Source organism: Solea solea, chromosome 12, assembly GCF_958295425.1.
Source record: "Solea solea chromosome 12, fSolSol10.1, whole genome shotgun sequence".
NCBI classification, from domain to species: Eukaryota; Metazoa; Chordata; class Actinopteri; order Pleuronectiformes; family Soleidae; genus Solea; species Solea solea.
In genome coordinates this window covers 13713890-13734205 of record NC_081145.1, presented here as the reverse complement: position 1 = coordinate 13734205, position 20316 = coordinate 13713890, and the positions used below count along the sequence as shown (strand labels likewise).

Genomic DNA, 20316 nt, shown 5'->3' with positions numbered 1-20316 from the left:
TTTTAAGCCTGTAATTGTTGTCTGGTTCATTGTTTTAGGCTACAATAACTTATTATTCAGCCATGTAAAGACTACATGTGGATATTTACATACTCTCCAGGTATACCATTTGCAGCTTTTTCCAGGGCCTGATGAGGTGGCAGAATTGAGTTTTCATTAAAAATCAAAAGCTTTAATTTTGCCAAAGACTTACATTATTACATACTATACTGGTCACAAACCCAGGTCTTCTTGTTGCAAAGGAAAACCACTATACAAACTATGTGGCTCATTAATAGTGGTCCCTTCTGATGAACAAATATTATTATTATTATTTTATTATTATTATTATTATGATAATAATACTTATAAATAATGTACTTATCATGTAAAGGTCAACAAACACAGGTAATAAGTGAATGAGTAGAAGTGGAATTGCTCGGTGAACAAGCGCGCACTAAATGCCGTGAGTTGAGGTCAATTCTGCTGAGGAGGAACAACTGTGCAGCTCTTTGTTTCCATCCGGACAACTTTAGAAGAAGTGCCGAGACAGAACAACTAACACTGATGCAAAGGTGATTTCAGAAGCAGATAATCTGCGTGTGTATTCGTAGTTGTTGTGTGTCTGGTTGTGTCGCTCTGTGTAGACGAAAGTTTGTTCAGTGTCGCCTCTATAACGTGGTCGCCCATGTTTGCTAACCTTAGCTCTTAGCTCCTGTTACTGTGTGTTATGTGCGCGGTGTAGCATCACACTGACACTGCTTTAGGAGTCGTTTGCATGAGACACAGGTAGGAGGACTGGTCAATAATACAGTTTACACTTAGTTTCCTTTGTATGGAAGCCCGTGTACGCCATATGGAAACAAAGAATGCATACACAAGTCATACTTTTGAGATGCGAAGTCATTATTATGAGATAGTAAAATCATAATTTTGAGAGAATATACCATAATTATGAGATTACATGTCATAATAATGAGATGCTATTTCGAAATTATGATTTAGCATCTCAGAATTATGAGTATAGTATAGTATCTCGTTATTATGACTTACTAATATATATTTTTATTTTTCAAGTGGCATAAATGGGCTTCCATAGCTTTGAATGTGTCAGCTGGAATGAGTAATATTTATGTCAAAAATTGCTTGTCTTTTACATGTCCATATATAAGTTTGTAACCATAAACAACTGGTTTCTTTCAACTACCACTGAGGAGAATAAAAAAAACTCTAATAATCATCTGTCATCATGATTAGTACCAATATCGACTGATTACAAAACATTTTTTTCATTGCCATAACCTTGGACATATCACCCAGCCCTAGGTCCAGGTGATTAGTGAATCTTAGCACAAGTCATGAAGGAGTTTTTGAGGACGATACACAACGTCTTTGTGAAGATCGCCCTGTTTCCGAGCATCTTTGGCAGGACGGGCCCACAGCCGGCCGCCTCGGAGGTGCTGACCTGTCACCTGCTGCAGCGTAAACTCCCACCATGGACCTCATACTGTGTCCGCTACAGTTCGGTCCACAATGACCAATTTGGACTGTCCAATTTTAACTGGAGAGTTCAGGGATCCAACTACCACATACTGAGAACAGGCTGCTTCCCCTTCATAAAGTACCACTGCACCAAAGCACCACCACACAACCTGGACTTTGAGGACAGGTTTTTCACCATGCTCAAAGTGATTAATCTGGGTCAGTAAACACATTTTAATGCTCATGTGAGAAACAAATCATCATTATAAGTTATTTGTACATTGCAGAGACACTCCGTAATCAGTGTGCCCCTTTCCTTGCAGGTATTCCTTGTTTGGCCTATGGCATTGGTTGCTGGATGGTCGTGGGAGCTGCAGAAACAGTGCAGACAAGTGTTGGACCTGTCAAAGTCTATTTTGCCTACAAAGAGGACGAAGGTGCACAATATTAAACTATGAACTACTATTAATTTCAACGCACCTTCAAAAGAATATTATCTATGTTGCTGCTGTATTAACAACATTTCTCCAGGTGATGTTCCATTGACAACAGTGGCACTCTGTGACTCTCAAGTGCTTTCATTGTATCAAAGAAATGGTTTATTTGTTTTAAATTATTAAATGTTTGATCCTTCAGTGTAAGAGTATGTTGTGCATGGTATTGCAACACATACAACATTCACCAAGAACACACCTTTTGACATAAACTGTGTACCTGTTTGCCTGATGTAAATGTGGATTTGACAAAGCATACAGACTGACACCACTGGAGATGATATGATGGCAAAGTCTTTAATGTCACATTGACTTAAAATTGTCAAGATCACCCCTTAATCAACGCAAATGGAGGAATAACCACAGCTCATTTAAAGTTAAATTAGTGATCAGTCTCCATGCAACAGATATTCAATAGTGTTAGAGGAAAAACAGTGACAAGACAGGTCTGATAAAATAGGTTTTAATTACCAAAGTGTGGCCTTTCTACAGAGACATTTACATCTCTTCCTTCAGGCCTTCTCTGGCCTTTGATTTCTGGTAATGTGCTTTGCTGACAGTGCACACTTGCATCTGCGGCAGAGTCCTGTTCCCTCTGAGAGGCAGGTTGACAAACTGCCATATTGATTTCTTCACCCCTCAGCATCTCCTTCTAATAGCATTTATCAGTGACCTCAGTTTCTGGCCTTGGCCTCTTCATTTTTGTAACAAAGAAACTAAACGAACAATTTCTTGTTCTACATGTAAATCAATGCACCTTGTGACCTTCTTTGCTCCTAAAGGTTAAGCGATCCACGGACATGCTGTTCATGATGTACAGCTTCGTCATGTTTATTATATGTCCATTATGCAATATATATTAAGGTACAATTCTGCTTTAAAATATCTAAAAACGACAAGTTCCATCCTTTTTGAGTGGTGTACTTACATCAGTCAAAATGTTTTTAACACTATAAATCTGTAGAAATCCATATTGATATATTTCATATTTGGACACATTTTAATGACGTGTTTCACTTTACTGTCTCTGCTAACTTAACTCTACTTAACCTAAAATTCCGTTAAACAGAGCAATGACACCACACTATTTAGTAATCATACTAATTGCGTTGAACAGGAACATTTAGACACACTTACGGAAATCTGATCCATAGTATCAGGCTGCACTTAAACCCCCCTCCCTTTCGTTTTCAGCCTTTCATCAGGATTGACAGTGTGCACGGGGAAGGCTCAGGCAACCATGTCTTAATTACTCATTGACCCTTTGACCCAGGAGATGCATTGATACTATCGTACAGACAGACACAATTGTATGGGGTTGCAACAGACTGCAGCTTTGTGTGTGGCTATCATAGGATGATGCGAGGCAGTGAAATCTAAACTGGAGCTGGGAGGGGACTCCTCGAGCTCAGTAATAGTCTCGGCATTACACATGGAACCTCTGTCACCACCAGGCATAGACTTATGCACAGACATATGCTGGACTGACGAGTAGAGAATGTGCTAACATTGCCACCATCATTGAGAGTGAGAAGGATGACTTAAACCTGTGCTGCTTGGGAGCCCATGAATTTAGTAGCTTATCTGGTGCATAACACTGACACAATTACTCAATTAATCGATTACTAAATGAATTGTCAACTATTTTGATAAAATGAATAATCAGTTTGAGAAAATAGTCTTCCATTGAGGAGTGACATCTCAAAGAGACACCATGTAAAGATTAAAAAGACTGGGGCCTAAAATGGATCCCTGTGGTACACCACATTTCAATCTGTTGTTTTGAGAAAAGTATTCACCTGCTGCACCTGTTGACCGAAAAACCTTAAAAAACGTATTTATTCTTAGAGAATTTAAGTTCTCTGATTTTTCAGCTTCTTAAATGTGAATATCTCCGGGTTTCTTTGCTCCATGTAAAAAAATGTTTTATTATGAAAATAATTATTTGTTGAAGCTCTACATGCATATCATGATTACATTTTTTTAATCATGATATGTTATTAAATGCAATCAATTGTTTTCAGTAATTTTCTGTCATTGAGTATGACATTATTAGAAATCTATAAATACAAAAACAAGTAATGAAAATCTGTTAAATGTCAGCATTAGTGCATTTAATTCTGAAAAACTACCGTTTCCACATCTAATTGTGTGTATATATACATATATATGTATAGGGTGGTCGTCCCCAGACCAAGATGGCGGATCCTCTGACACCTCACTGCAATCGATACAGAGTCTACATATATATACGGTATATGTCTATGATCACATCTGCATTTCATGTGATTGATGCCTTTTAATAGCTGGTCGTCCTGTATTGAAGTGTCTAAATTACCCAGCACAACATGGTAATGAACAAAGAATTAATGCCTGTTTGTCAGGTTTAATTGCAGGCTGGAGCTGGTAATACGTTTTGTCAAGGTGAAATCTTTAAATACTTGTGCTCTTTAGAATTTAGGTAAGTAAAGCAAAACAAGTGCTGAAATTGAGTGTAGTGTTGCTGTAAATTGTTAATGTTAAACAGTGAAATTGCTAATCAACTTACAGAGACTTGTAATTATTGTCTAATTAGCTCATAAGTTCTCAGTTTCTTCTGTGCAAAAAACCCCCCACAAACGGTCCCGAACCATGTTGGCTTCCTTGAAATAGTGGATGTGTCCCATTCTTGAATCAATTATTTAAAAGGAAAGTAACACCAGTTTTTTTCCTCTGTCATATAGATGTATGGCTTGGCAGAAACAATTATTGTGCGAACAACCCCTGCAGCTAATGCTTGTAAGTTATCGTTATTAAGCCTCTGGATTGGCCACCAGCACCATTGCTGTGCGTGCTCCACAAGCAGCAGGGACACTAGAGCCATCATTCAGATCACTTTAAGGATCACGCTGGAATTACATCTTAATACACAAGTGTCAGCCGACACTGTCACGCCATCCTCTGTGATGTGGCAACCGAAACATACAGCTTATTACTTTTCAGCTGGAGCCATTTCTATACTTACAGGCATTTACATATTCACGTCTGCTTTGACAGGGTTGAGAGATACATATGTGGAATGGTGGTGTGAGGTATCAACCTTTTTGTTGTTATTATTGTTTTAAGCTTGGGATGGGCGATAATTCAGTCAAAACATATATATATATATATACATGTCTGTCTGTCTATATATACATGTATATGTATATATATATATATATATATATATATATATATATATATCCCTTTTCTGTAGTGAAATTAACATAATATTGTGCCTATCCATGTTACAGTAGATGTGGATATGAATTTACTTAATTAAGCAAAATAAATAAGTGTAAAAAAATAGTTTTAGAGGGCACTAGCAAAGAAGTAGTCTGCTGTTGTAGTCTGTCCGATAATACATTTTAAAGATATTTGAATATTATCGCGCTTCCCTAGTGGCAACATTTCTGTCAATATTGGTTGTCCCTGTTTTGAGATATTTTCAGTATTGACAATTGCTGACCTTGTGCCAATGACAGTTTTTCTTTCAGAATGGGGAGGCAAACTGTATTCAAATCCATTGAATTCAAATGTATTTGTGTAGCACAAATTCATAACATACAATTATCGCAGGGCACTTTACATGGTAAGGTCAAGACCTTACAATTATTATGCAGAGACCCAACAGTACACACAATGATCAAGCGCATGGCTGAAACTAAAGCCATTAAAACTGTATTTTGGTGTATTTTTCAGTCATTTGATAACAAGGGGAACCAGAGCTCGTTTTTATTTTTCCTTCCTTCTTTATTTCTGTGGCATCTTCTATACGTGTGTGTGTATGTGCGTAATGCCTGCTGCTACTGTCGGTAGGTTACTAAAATACCTGTCATCTCATCTTTTGTGGCTTTCCTGTTCCAAGACCCCTCCCAAGTGATATCAGGGGAGAAGTTGCAAAGAATAGAAAGCTGGACTATTTCATCAAGGTCTTTTATACTTTACTCCACATTAAAAGCACACTAAAAATGCTAATTTTGTATCCTTCGAGTGGATCTAAATGTATATAGTTTAATATATCATTGTAAATGTTTTCTCTATTTAGTTGATGCCCTTAAGCCTGAGCACTTAACTTTGTGCCAAAATGTCCTTCTTTTTTGTAGTTCAAGTTGGTAATTGCGTTGTTTTTCTTTCTCTCTGATGATGTGGTATCATGTTCCCTTCATTCATACTTAATGCTTACTCTGTTGACATTAAGAGAGTAATGGATTTTAATAGTTTTGCCACGACTTATCCGTAGAGTTAAATGAACTATCCATTTTTATTATATATTATGCAGTATTTAAAGTTTCAGCTCATTAAAAAACAGACGCCCTCCCCACACCCCCAGGCCGTCTTTTACCCCCCACCAGCATGCAGTCAGGCTCCTCTAGCCACAGGCTCTGCTTGAGCTGTTTTTCCCAAGTCAAAATTGAAATACACTCAGAAATATTTATTTATTTGTTTATGCCTTTCTTTCACCTCAGAACAGCCTAATGTGTTTGTAGCTTAAACAAGCAACAACAGTGGATCAGAAAAAGGGAGATAATGAAGGGTTTTGTTGATAGATACAGTATAACTTGTAACACTGTGTATATGTTTTATCTGTCACTTCATGACAACTGTTATACACACACACACAGATAGATAGTTATCACTGACCACTTTATTAGGTACACTTGATCAACTACTTGTTAACATCAAGAAACTGCTGATCTGTTGGGAATTTCATGCACAACCTTCTCCAGAGTTTGCAGAGATTGGTCAGAAAAAGAGAAATCTTGACTGGTTCAAAATGATAGACGGGCAACAGCGAAACTATGAAAACTAGTTTTGAAATCATTTAAATGGTTTACATTAAACATTTTTTGAAAGGCAACAATAAGGTTTTTGGGTCAATTGCAGCAGGTGAAAAATGTTCTCAAAACAACAGATTAAACTGTGGTGTACCACAGGGCACCCTTTTAGGCCCTATTCTTTTTTAGTCTTTACATCTTGGAGATGTCATCAAGAGACACCGGGACAAGTCCTCAATGGAAGATAATTTTCTCAACCAGGATAAAAGTGAAGATTTAGTTATTTGTGCACAAGCTTAGAGTGAACAAGTGAATGCAAAACTGCAGGCAGTGTGGTGTTTTAATCCAAGTAAAAATCATTTTTGATGCAGATTTTAACTTTGAACTGCTCATAAGGCATATTGTGAATAATGTTTTTTGTCATTTTTTGAACATTGTGTGTCCATTTGTGTCACAAGCCAGTGCACATATATGTGTACACACACACACACGCCAGGCCCTCGTGTTATCCGATTGCCCTGCTTCTTACTTGCACAAGGAGCAGCAACCTTCACAACAACTGAATGCTAGACTGGAGATTTACATTAAATACACCGATACTGATGCTGCATGCAAACACAGAAATGGAATAAATCAATTTTGTTCTGAGAAATGCTTCACATACTTTTTTGATGCAGCGTGATCTCCAATCTTTCTGCAAATGAGCTGCAGTCCCATGTAATGGTTTCTGCTCCTCGTGGGAGGCCGGTGTCTCAGAAAAGCTGCTGATTGAGGGGGAAATGTGATACAGGTGTAAAGCAGACTTGATAGGGGTCTTACATGAGGGTTATGCATTTTAACAGTGATATACATACTGTTACATATTTATCAAAGAATATGGAATGTGCTGTGTTGACACTTTCTGGCCTGCAGAGATTTGTAGGTTTCTGCTAGAGTGTTAATTCTGGCTGAGAGGGTGGCTATTATGTTGAATTAATCGGAATTAAGGGTTTAAATTGGTTAAGTAAGCACTTCATTAATCGTGTCTGGATTGCTGTGTGTAAGAGGTTTATCGGTGATGTAGACTGCTCGTACTTAGATGAAATAAAAGGGGGGAAGTTCCGCATTAAAAAGCTGGTTGGTGCTCAGCAGATGTAGTTAAGAGATCACAAATACATTTATACCATGTGATGTAGACCTTAGGTTGATCATCGATTAGTTAATCAACAGAAAAGTTATTGGCATCGAATATTTAGATAGACAATTTATCAGGCAAAAATAATGAAAACAGCAAAGTTGCAGTCTCTCTGGTCTCCAAACTGAAGGATTTGCTGCTGTTAAGTGTTCTGCACCTTTAGTCATGGACATTTGAAGACACTGCGTTTGGCTGTGGGACATATAGACCCAACCAGAATAAGCAATATATACACAATATTGTCACATTATTCAGCAATGTTGACATTGATTGATTCTGTATTATGATGCATGTTGGCCCATGTGAATGTATAACAATTGTAGCTTCCATGCTGACTATATATCCACAGCATGACATGCTGATTGTGCATTGTATGTATTGTCCAAGGCTACATTTGTGTATGTGGGATGTTTGTGTACATATTCTTCATTTAACTTTTACTACAACAAAAATACTGGGAATTTACTGATTCAATTATTTCAAAGGGTCTCCTTGAATGCTCATTCTGTTTGCTAATGGATGATTGTTCAGCAGTGTAATCATTGTCTTTTAGTTTGGATAGTAGTTGCTGTAAGTGAAGTTATGGCATAGGTCAGTTGGAAGTGTTTGCCTTACTTGACGTGCCTCCCACAGCAAAGCTGGACTAATTGAGGTGTGTTTTTTATCTGGGCTTGCTAATGATGATGAGGGTGCAGGAGAAGTAGTCTGTCCCCTCAGGCTGAGGAATAGCATGACTTAGCCAACCTTCTGTACTTATTGTCCAACAAAGGGGGAATTCACTTAATGCAGTGTTTCAGAAAAGTGGATAATTGTGGCCACAATCAATAAAGTAACAGAGCGGAAAATGAACGGTGTGTGCAGCGTAGCTGTGTTGTGGATATCTGACACAAATGGGGCGGGAGCGAGGTCCTTGTTTTTGCTTTTGTTTCAGCCAAGTCATCAAAAGAGAATTCAATCCCAGTTTCTGCACAAAATATACATATGGAAGCTGATAAAGCGGCTCGTGTGAATGTTTGCATGTTTTTGTGTACATATGGTGGAGGGGGATAGGTTTGGTTGGATGAGCCACATTGTTCCTGTGCGGCCTAGTGACATAGCTGGAGGGCAGAGAGGGATGGAACCTGAGAGGGGTGACAGTGATAAATAGCCCTTTTAATAACAGCTGCCCCACTTGGCCAGCCAGTCCCAGTCAGTGTCCTCTGTGTATTTATGCCTATGTTTATTTATGCATCCATAGCATGCAGGAAATCACCACCGCGGGGGTACAATCATTCTTTTTTGTGGTGGTGGGGTGGGGGGATTGCATTGGTTTAACTTTGTGAGGAGGTAAGCTGTCTTATACTGAACAGATATTCATTTAACTCCAGGATCTGATGGTACTTTATGTTCTGAAATAACCAAATATCCAAACCTCTGCAGAGTTGTGTCCTTTTTTCCCCCTTAAAGCACAAAGTAAAGTCCTGAAAGTGCAAGTAAAGATGGCTTCCTACTTTAGTTTGCATGTTATAGCTTCGGGGATATTATTACGATTGTAGCATTTCATTTGATCGTATTGAGATGAAGGCAGATTTAATATTTGAAGTGTTCCTGTGGACACATCGAGTATTTTAAATACCATGTAAATCTAATTTGGAATCTAAACACGCTATTGCTTTGTTCCATCATGCCTAATCCTTTTAATTTTTGGTTCATTGTTGCTGTTTGACTAAAGTCAAAAACCCTTTGTCTGCTGAAATATGACCTCAGGCCTAGGACTGTGAATAGGGAGTGGGGAGGCTGTAGATCAAAGGTGTCAAAGCCTCTGCCCACAGGGCAAATTCAACGCTGTTCTCACTTAAACCACCGCCCTCCCTTTAATTGGTTCAATTAGTTAAGTATCCATATACAATATTGTGTATGCATTTTTCATGACTCCTTTTAACGCTCTGTTTAAACGGAACAACTTCCGGCTATGATTTGCCATTTGGATGAATGTCAAGGAGACTAAATGATTGCGCTAATTGAGTAATTAAAAGCAGATGTTGGAGCAAGAGCCAAAAGCATACACTTTAAACACTTTGCCCTCCAGAAAACCTACAGTGTTTTTGACACCCCTGTTATGTATGGTTATCCCAGAGGTGCCTCTGTAATAGTTACAGTTTCACCCTTGTGATTATTCAGTTGAAGTCTTTGCTATTGAACCAAAATGGTGTTTTTATGCTATTTTGACCATGGGAAATGGCCTGGAAAAGAAAAGCCCATCACGCTGCCTAATGGCCAGACTCAGTGGTGCACAGATTCAACACAAGCTCTAGACAGGCAAAGCACGATATCTCCACACTTGCCATATCATTATTGCCCCCCACTGTCCTCTGGTGGGACACTAGTAGCTTGTATGAGACTCTTTTGAGAGACATGATGTTATGTTGAAGGTAATTAACACAGGAAATGTGCCAGTAATGGGAGTCGGTGTGTCGTCAACTTCAAGAAGGAACAGAATCCTTTTCCATGGTTTTGACAGCTGTGGTGATTGGAGTGTTGCTGGAAGGCATTACCAAGTGCAGATCAATAAGTAACAATTTTCCTATTAAAGAAAAATTACGTGGACATTGCACTAAGATAGCTTGTGGCTCTTTCACTTCAGACCGGTTGTGGAAGCAGGTTTAAAGGTTTGTGTAATTGTATTGCCTTTCAGTCAGTCATTATGGTATTCAGCTTTAAAAAAAAAAAAAGTAATATAGATTATTTAAAAATGAATGCATCATACGTATGAATTGGTGTATATTAGGCTGATGGTGGACCTTGTCACCCCTGGATTTTTATTGAAATCGATTAAATAATTCAAAACTAACATCATAATGCAATATTATCTTGTTCTAAAAATCACTCCCACATGACTGACTGTACTTCCTATTGTCTGTGTGTGTTTCTTTTTACTGTCAAACTGATATAACCCCCCTAAATTCTTAACAAATCATTGAGTTAAAATTTCAAATCATGGAACATCTAAAATCTAAATAATGAACTGAAAACATTATTAAATCGGTTAAAACTGATGTTCAGAAACACAAAAAGAATGGATATTATGGAATTGGATATGTAGATCATTTCACTCAAAGCTTCAAAGTTATTGTTACACATTTATGTTTAAAGGCAACAAAGAAGATATAGATATGTATAATAAGTTTGCACTTTTGCACGATTGAGTTTCTTTCTTCTGTTGTACTAGCTTAGTTTAGAATTTATTTTGTTGTGATGATGCAGAAGTTAAATGTCCTTGTTGATTATTCTTGTCTTCTGTTAATATTTTTTATCGGGCCTTTTCCTTCAATTTGTCACAAACAAATTAATTCATCTGATTCAATGTCACAATGATCAAATCACATTCCATGTAAATCAGCTCATGTTTGACAGTGACATGGTTAACAGGATTCAAAGAATGTATTGTTTATTTGCTGATCTGATATGTTTTGTACTACTACTACTTTTGTAACAAGGCTAAGGCCCCATGTTACGCATTGCTTTGCAGTGGTTTCAATTAATTTTTTTACTGTCAGCCCATTTTTCCAAACTGTTCATTTTGGCTGTTTCACCTGTAAAGTCTTGCACAGAAGAGGTAATAATTGCCCATCTAAATGCCAGATGTAGTCAGTTAAGATGTTCAAAAGCAGTGGAGAGGGTTGATGGCAAATCTTGTTTTAATAAATCTCTAGGCCACTAGCGCAGCTAATGAACTTTGTAATTACTCATCACTGGTTGGGAGAGTTTAGCCTGGGTGAGATGAAAGCAGTGGCTGCTGGGAGCCACAGAAATGGCACAACAGGCAACAATCAACACAGTGTCTGCACAACAATCAATCAAAGCTGTCAGGCCCTTAACACTTAGAGTAATTTGCTGGTGTTGCTCAGAAATGAGTACACCCTGTAAAATGTAGCTAAGATCACTTTCCCAAACACCTTGCAGCACAATATGTTTAAGCCAATGAGATGTGTGTTATGTGATTTATCACACTGCTCTCAGAAAAATTGTTAGTTTTAGCTAAGGAACTGTTTCGTGGGTTCAAATTACTTTGCTCAAGCTTGAAGTCACTTCCTTTTACAATACAGTGGACTGTGTGGTTAAATGTTCCATTTGGATCAACTATTACAGCTCCATCTATCTATCTATCTATCTATCTTCGCAGTGAAAATTTAAATATGAATCGTGGCGTTTTACTGAACATCTGTTAAACCGCAGTGATATTTAAATACGAGTCAGAGCAGGGAGTAACGCTGGACTATTCACAGATGCTCCTTTCAGTGGAACTCTAAATCATGTTTCTTAATTCCCAGAGCCACATCTCAATCATACTCCTTGCTAATTTGAGAGTCACCCTCATTTCATTTTAAACGATTCATTTTTGGCAAATTTGTAAATGGCCCTGATGTGTTCTACAATTTAGTCAATTACTGTTTCAGCCAGCAGGACTCCGGGGACCAGGAACATACATCGCCTGGAGGTACCATCTCAATAATTGTTTCAGAAAAGTTGGGAATGGATTGCTAATGCTCTGTTCCACTTATTGAAATGTCAATTGGAGCCAAGACCCTTTTACTTCTCTTCTCATTCTTCCTCACTACATTATGACTGTTTCGCCTTTCCTACCCACCCAAGTCCTTGCCGAAGCTAAATGAGGAAAACCTGAATTTCACATTTCCTCATTTTTAATCCTAAACACTCTGCATGTGCTTGTGAGGATTCTTTTGATAAAGTTTTTTTTTTTGGTCAAGAATAACCTTAGATGAGCATGTGAATGTTTCTCTGAATGAATACATGACTTGCAGGATTTAGTGTCATTTAAGAAATAAAAATGTCGCCGAAGGTTTGAACCCTGCTGTATACTGAAATTGTAATTAATTGTTAATTAGCGGGATGAAATTAAGAGATGATAATAATCCATATTAGGTCTTAATGGCTACTAATTGAGTGGAGAATCCTTGTTATGGAGCCAAATGGTGTGACCTGCAGACCTCAATTAATTAAGCTATTATTAGCCATTTACCCATGTTTGGATGATCTGGATCATGTTCAACTAAAGTCAAAACATGTGAAAAATGACACTAAAAATGTGTTTCTGTTTGTTTTTCCACAAGGTCCCTCACCCGTCCTCAGAGCCAATTAACCTGTGATGAGCCCGATGGTACAAAGCTGATTAATTAGAGCAGGGACGAGATCTATACGAGATGCTGCGGAGAGGCCCTCAGGTGAGCACATGTTAGTATTAAGCAGTTATCTGTTGCCTTTGTTCTGCCATGTGTGCACTGAAACACAAGGAACTAAAGTGTGAATTGTTCAAGTGGAGTCATCTCTGTCATCTAGACATTTTTCCTTCAGCTCTGAAATGAAGACATTATGGCAAAATGTCAGAGATGTTATCTCTATATTAATGGTATGATTTCAGAATGAGTCATTTTTGCACATAGACTAATTAGTGACAGTGAATTTGTCCTGCGTTTATTACACACCAGTCGTGAACACACACAGGTCGGGCACAGGAGCAGTGGGCAGCACTCTGTTCTCGCTTGTCCGTTGTTGCCTGAGTATCATATTTTCCGGCAGAAAGTATTTTTAATCTTAAAAAAACAAATTTTCATCACAACCACAGTGCAAAAATATAGATTTTCTGTATAGATTATACAGAAATACAAATTCATCAGTGGTTATGAAAGCTGAATACAGAACATTGCAATCCAAAGCATTTATGCATGACCTGATGATCACTATGTAAAGATTATGCTCATTCATTCGGGGGGAGCTGGAGCCATCGTCAGCTGACGTCCGGCAAAAAGCAGAGCATTGACTTATTTTTGATTCAAAGACACAGATAAACTAATCAACAATAAAATCCTTAAAGATGTATTTAAAGTTAAAATGAAAACCGCAATGAAAGCAGAAGTTTTAAACAAACTTTCCTTCACAGTACCTTGCAGTCATAGGCAATAGTATAGAGTGCGTGTGTGTGTGTCAGCTGTATGCGTCTGTTCTGATTACTGGATGGGTAATTCTGTACTTCTGTATGTAAGACCTTCAGCTCTATTCTATAATTAACTCTCGCCTGCACCCATCAGGTTCCATTCCACACTTGATGTGTCCATAGTGACTGTTACATACAACCAGCTTGCCATTCAGTATGTATTAAGCTGTCAGAGTGGGCTGCTCTCCCAAGCCGCCTGTCTTCACTGAACAACCCAGCCTATTAACTCCTATTGACTGTGACACACATGTCCCTCCAAAATGAGCGGTTCCGTATTGATTTTTCCCAAGCACTCCTCACTTCCCCCTTTCATGCCGCCAAGGGTGAGATCTTTATCCTGACTGATTGTATATGTTCATCGTATCACAGTACTGTTGTGCAATTGCCATTTCGGAGCCATGAGCCCTCCTCTCTGCTCCCTCTCCTGTGCCTACTTGTATGCAGCCTGGTCTCAGCAAGACAATTAAAAGGCGCGACTCCCCTGTGTCCTCTGTAGCACTGAGGTCAAATGGAGCTGTAGACCTTCCACACGACCCGTCGTCTCCCTCCAACTTAATACGATGTGCGGCATACGACTGGATTCATGACAAGCAGCTCTTCTCCTCCCGCTAACAGACTACCGCCCAATCAATGGAGCTGAATAGAAGCGCGCCACATCCTTTCAGGGACGCTTTTTGTAACGACTACAGCCAAAATGAACTCTGACAGCCTGTATCGACATTATATCAAGCCCCGGCATGGAGGGAAAAATGATTATCTGCTGCTGAAATCAGTTATTGACATGCTGTGGAATAGCTTCCCCGGCCCAGGGGATTTATTGATACAGTTTATGGTATATAAATATTTATCTAATATGTGTCTGAAATAGATTTGTCTAGTTAAGGTATACGGTACGTCTGTGGTTAGTCCATGGAGGGCTATCAACACTCGCACTCCTCTGCCGCTCAACCATGACTCTGCCTTTTCTTCTTGTTGGATACAGTTTTTACAGGCAGCATGAAATAGCCTCAGCAATTTTGACTATGTCTTAAAGTCCATATAGTAAAACATGTTGAATTGATATTTTATAGCTGCCCACGTTAGAAAGTCAAAATGGCTTTGCTGAGGAGAAGTGCGACATGTCATGAGCGAAGGAGGTATTCAAACCCTCAAACATGAGAAAAAACAACAACTCCTTAATAGACCTGAGCTCAGTGTACATTTCTGCAGAATATAATGAAGCATATAGACATTTCTGACAAAATTTAAATGAGGCTCTAAAAGAAGCATAAACCGTTAACCGCTCACCGTTTCCTGTTATTGTTTTCATCCGGCTACACATCCCAAGTTAACACATCTGTTCGTCTTCTGTTGTCAGCAGTAACACTATCTAAAGGAATTGTCCAATAATATCAGCGTGGGGACAGTGTTTTATCACTTCTCTTCTGACAGCTTTTATCAAAATCAAATGAAACTATTCTAGCCAAACAAATTTGATTTATCCACCAGCTTCTTCTCCCTGGTATTATGGTTTTATCGTACAGCAAATGTTATATTGATCTTCCACCTCTAATAGTGGCTGAACTTGAGTTGACCTGCTTTGCTGCGCTTATGTTTAGAGGTGGAGCAACACAACCTTGGCATTTCAATCAAACAGCTTGACCTTTGCAAATTTCCTCTGTTGAGTTAGTCATACCTCATTTTTTTATTAGTTGATTTACAGCTTCGGAAAAGGTCGGACGTCCGTACTCCATCACCCAAAGTGCGTTGAAAGCAGTTTATTTGGAGATCTTTTATTTACTAACAAAGATAGGAAATGCATTATATGCCATGATATTGTGTGATATTGATTTTCGCTGACAAGCGCGTGGCAGAGTGACTTTTTCTCCTCGATGATGCACGACCGCGGACCTGTGAACATGACAGGCAGTCTCAGGTCAAATACCTCTGTCTCCCATCTCTGCTGTGTCTCTATTACAGTCTGTTGGCTCTTTGGCTGACTTATTGACCAGCTCTCATGCTTGTTACTCAACAGCGGAGTAGTTTGCTGTGATTGATACCATGTCTACTCTAAGACCTCTTTCAGGCCCCCCCCCCCTCCTCTCTGTACCTCTTCAAATCCTATCTGTGGTTTTAAAGCCATGAGTGGGTTTCATTAATGGTCTCTCCTGTTTATGACACCATAATTAGAGTTGAGGAAAGGCACCTAACTACCACGGTTCCACCATACTGAGAAAGTCAATAATGCAAGCCCAACAACTTCTCACACAATTGAACCCTGTGGAAAATCCATATGCTCTGCTGCTCTATGTCTTTATGGCACTGTTTTAGAGGAGGCCACCTGATTTGTTAGTGTTTTGTCCTCCACTTTTAACTAATCCCACAGAATTGATTATTAACACCACCGATATCATTTAGCTTGCAGCGGCCTCCACACAACAGATGTGTGGGATGTTTCCTCTGTTTGTAGCCGGTGCCCGACATTGTGTTCAGTACAGCATGAGCCTTGTGGCCATTTACTTACTTTATAATTTGTTTTGTGCTCCACCTCGTGTACATGCAATGACTCCTGTAAAAACCCAACCAGTCTGACTGCTATGCCTGGGTTGTTTGTGTGGAGCAGGTCATGGGGGATATTACATTAGATTGCTTTCCCAGAAAATAATTCTTCCAGGTGGCTTATTGGCCTACACTCCGTGTATCTGTCAGACAGATCGTGTGCAGTTACACACACAGAGAGAGAGAGAGAACTGTTTAAATACACACAAATACACCCTTGTGTGTTTTTACTCAACCATCTGTCTTTTTAATTAAAACAACAACAACAAAAAACTGTTAGGGGACTACTAGTTCTTGTACGCCTACACACTGCCTCTTAGATGATGAAAGAAACATGTTGCCTTATTTTACAGACTAGTGTCAAGTGAACATTTTTTCTCCCATGTTAAAGTAAATTCAATCATTCAGGAACAACACTGCTACTTAAAAATAATTTTCCAGTCTGGCACTTGTGTCAACCGCTTGATGTATGTTTTCTGTTTTCCCATTCACGGGTTAGAGTGAGACAACAGGTTTTCAGGTGGAGGTGTTAAACAGTAAAGAGTGTGCGGCCTTTAAATGCTAAGCAGATGGGGTTTCTTTTGAGTAAAGACAAGTCAGAGTTATTGGTCGCCCAGCATTGTAAACTGTGCCTCAGTGAGCGTCACAAAAGGCAAAAGATGACAACTAAAAAAAAACATTGGATCCACGCATCAGGCTGACCACAACACTAGCTATGTTTAAATGAGAAAATGTTCTTGAATTCTATTGAAATCATTCTGATTAGAAAGGACAACATCCCTGTTTACATGGATGTAAAGATTAGTAATCTGATTCTGTTGTGAGCACAGATGAATCAAGTGTTTTATCAGAATAAACCATTTTTGACATCAGTAGACATTAAAGTTAAAGAAGAAGCTTCACTTTCGCTTGTATTTTAAACAAAAGCCAATGTCACTGCTCGACCTCAGATATTTTCCATCTTGGATTTAATTTCTGTTTATTAGTCTTTTTTTCCATCTATGATGAAGCTACAGGCTCTGCTCCTGAGTTAAGGAAACAGAGGGAGAGGACAGGAGGACATCCACATCAGGCCAAGCACATTTCATTCACTTCGCTACAATCTGGAGTTCATTTAAAGTCTCCAATAAGAGAGTTATGTTGGTTCCAGACCAGTCTTTTTGCTCCCACTCAGCCATGTTTCTATCCATTTCTAGCCATATCAAAAGCAGAAATATGCCACATTTGCATACAGTATGGCAGACTCATGATAACCCAAACCAGGAAGTCATGATTGGGGCAACTGTTTGAGTTATGATTGGCATAAACCACCCCTCAACCGGAATAACATTTCATATGGGCTGCACTGGTTTGGAGTGTTTACATTTAGCATATTTTACTGATTGTTTGTGTCCATGTAAACTAAGTTGGTGTATCATGTGACATTGTGATTTGCACATATTCTGGAAGCCTTACAGAAACAGGATTCATTCACACCAACAATAGTGCTGCTTAAAACACAACCCTCCCATCCATTTGAATAGAGTCAGTCTCACACAATACAGGGTTACCAACCAGGCTTGTATTGACATTTAGTTCTGGATCACCTCGTTTACACGGACCATAACCATTCATTTTGTTGGCAACCTCGTTTGTGAATGTAACAAGACTGGGTTAAAATATTTTCACTTGCATGGCTTCAAGCTTTTCATCAAAATGTTTTCTCTCTCGATACAGATGCTCATAGGTAGCAGTCGTGTTTAGCGGTGTTAATGAGACCAGAAAAAACATGTTGGGATGACAGCAGTGTAATGTCTTCCATGACAGTATACAGGCCCTGGTGTAATCACAACTAAGTGTCAGACGCCATAAGGCCTGGTGCATAATGGCTCTAGATTAATATCTCCCTCTTGTTTTAATTAAGAAATGTAATTTTTTGCTTAAAATGTATTGATTATAGTTTAAAAGAAGAGTAAGCCGTCAAACTAGTGAAGATAAGACCCTGGAGTCATAACAGACTGAACAGTTGTGTGGAGAGGGATTTCCTCTGACAAACAGACGAGAGGCAGCCACTCGTGTGGTTGGCCTGGCTACAATGCTTTTTAAAACCTTTTTTTTTTGTCTGTCAGTTTTTTAAGAGCAGTATAATTCATATTTATATATATATATATATATATATATATAATTAACATATTTAGATAAAATGTGATGTTGGAGTACCTCACATGGCTCTATGTTTCATTAAATCTAGGTCATAATCCACATTTGAAGCATACTAAACACGTTATTTAAAATAAAAAAAGTTCTTCGTTTCACTTGTTGTCATTTACAACCTCTCTAGTTAAAGCTTCTAAAGCCTCTGAAAGTGGGAAACTGAGCAGCCTTGGCAGAGGATTGCACTCTGTGCTCTCTCACATAAGATTAAGTTGAGGAAGTTTAATTATCACTCTTCCTGACAACTCTGAGTTGAATATCAATTATAATAGTTAGCATTAATGAGCAGACTCGGGTCAATAATCAAAGCAGTCAATCAGGAACCTGTGCAGCAGTTTTCTGAGTAACTGAATCCACCAGAGAGAGTTGTGTCGCTCACTTTGCAAGGCAGGAGATGAACCAGCACAGTTAGCGAGACAATGAATGTTATCTATCATGAATAAACTAGGCCTTTGAGAGGAGAGTGACAGACTGGCTAGACGGAGAAGAGTGGAACTCCAGAATAGAACTTTTCCCCTGGAGACCCCGCACCCTCTGGCCAGTCTTCCTGGGAGATTAAATGCTTTCTGTTTGGGATCCAACATGTGCCTCTGTAAACCTAAACCAGACTTGGCTCATATCAGTTCACCCTTGACTGGAAACCTAACCTGTGTGACTGAGTGAACCGGTATCATAATTAAATCATCACTGCTTTGCATTTACTATCCCTGCAACCCTAACCACTACAGGAGAGCGGTAAGAGGAGCGTGGCTCTGCCGGCCGGTGCTGACAGTGAAGCCAAGAGCTGATAGCCTCTCTGAATAGTCTAGGATCACAGGAGCTGGTTGGGCGACAGCCCCCCCGAAACGCCCGCTTAGACCTTATCTAGATATCTGTGCTATCACTCTTTTACTTACTCCTACATTAGCCTTACTTACAGCACTCCTTTTAAACGTTGTTCATTACCTTTGAGAAGGAGGTTGCAAATCTAATCATTAACCTGCAGATTACCTGCACTTTCTATATATTATATTCCCATCAGCTTGTGAATGATTTTGAATCCCCAACCTCCAACAAATGGTGCTGTAGCTGGAGTAATTGCAGTCATGCCTGCTCCTTGTTACCTTAATGCCTAGTGGCTTGTTGCACGGCTTGTGTAATGACCGTGGGCCTATCAGAGCTTATCCTTTTGAACTGAGGATATTAAGGAGTGTAGTTACAAAGGCCAGACTTTAATTTGACCTCTGCTTGCCCCCTTCTCTCGTGAGGTGGCTCAGAGTAGCAAACGGGTGGTTTGGGCAGTTGGTGATGAATGACTGTATTTGCTGGGCAGATTGTTACAGTTCCACACTAATTGAGGGGTCACCACAAAGAGCGAATTGGGTAATTGAGTCACTTGACTGTGGTTGTGGAGCCGATCGTTTGACCCTGTCACCTGCCCTTTATTACACAACAGAGCACTCTCTTGCTTGTGTGTTGGTTGTGTCATCCAAAAGACATTATTTCCTTCGCATTATTATTAGTAGTAAGTGTTATTATCTTACGTAGATGTCATTTTGGAAGTTTATACGACCAAGCTAATATGTTGCCAAGGAAATTTCATGTGTGCTCTGACTGCGTTGACATCAGCCATAACATTCAAAGCATATTATACTCCCTTGTGGGCATATTATAAACCTCTGTGGATTC

At 39.1% G+C, this 20316-nt stretch overlaps 1 protein-coding gene across 2 annotated transcripts; it reads left to right on the top strand.

Moving 5' to 3' along the window:
- The first annotated feature begins 476 nt into the window (after window positions 1–476).
- Window positions 477–2096, top strand: c12h15orf61 (chromosome 12 C15orf61 homolog). 2 transcript variants are annotated; one of them, XM_058646547.1, is made up of 3 exons: window positions 477–554; window positions 1300–1680; window positions 1785–2096. In XM_058646547.1, the coding sequence occupies exons 2-3, from the start codon at window positions 1338–1340 to the stop codon at window positions 1910–1912; spliced, it is 471 nt and encodes a 156-aa protein (XP_058502530.1). In that variant the 5' UTR covers window positions 477–554; window positions 1300–1337; the 3' UTR covers window positions 1913–2096. The 2 variants fall into 2 exon arrangements, with proteins under 2 accessions (XP_058502530.1, XP_058502529.1); XM_058646546.1 differs by having other exon boundaries at window positions 520–768.
- The last annotated feature ends 18220 nt before the right edge of the window (window positions 2097–20316 follow it).

Coding starts and splice junctions, on each gene's coding strand:
- c12h15orf61 (XM_058646547.1), top strand. CDS start 1,338: ATGAAGGAGTTTTTGAGGACGATACACAACGTCTTTGTGAAGATCGCC. Junction 1,681..1,784: donor GCTCAAAGTGATTAATCTGG/GTCAGTAAACAC, acceptor CTTTCCTTGCAG/GTATTCCTTGTTTGGCCTAT.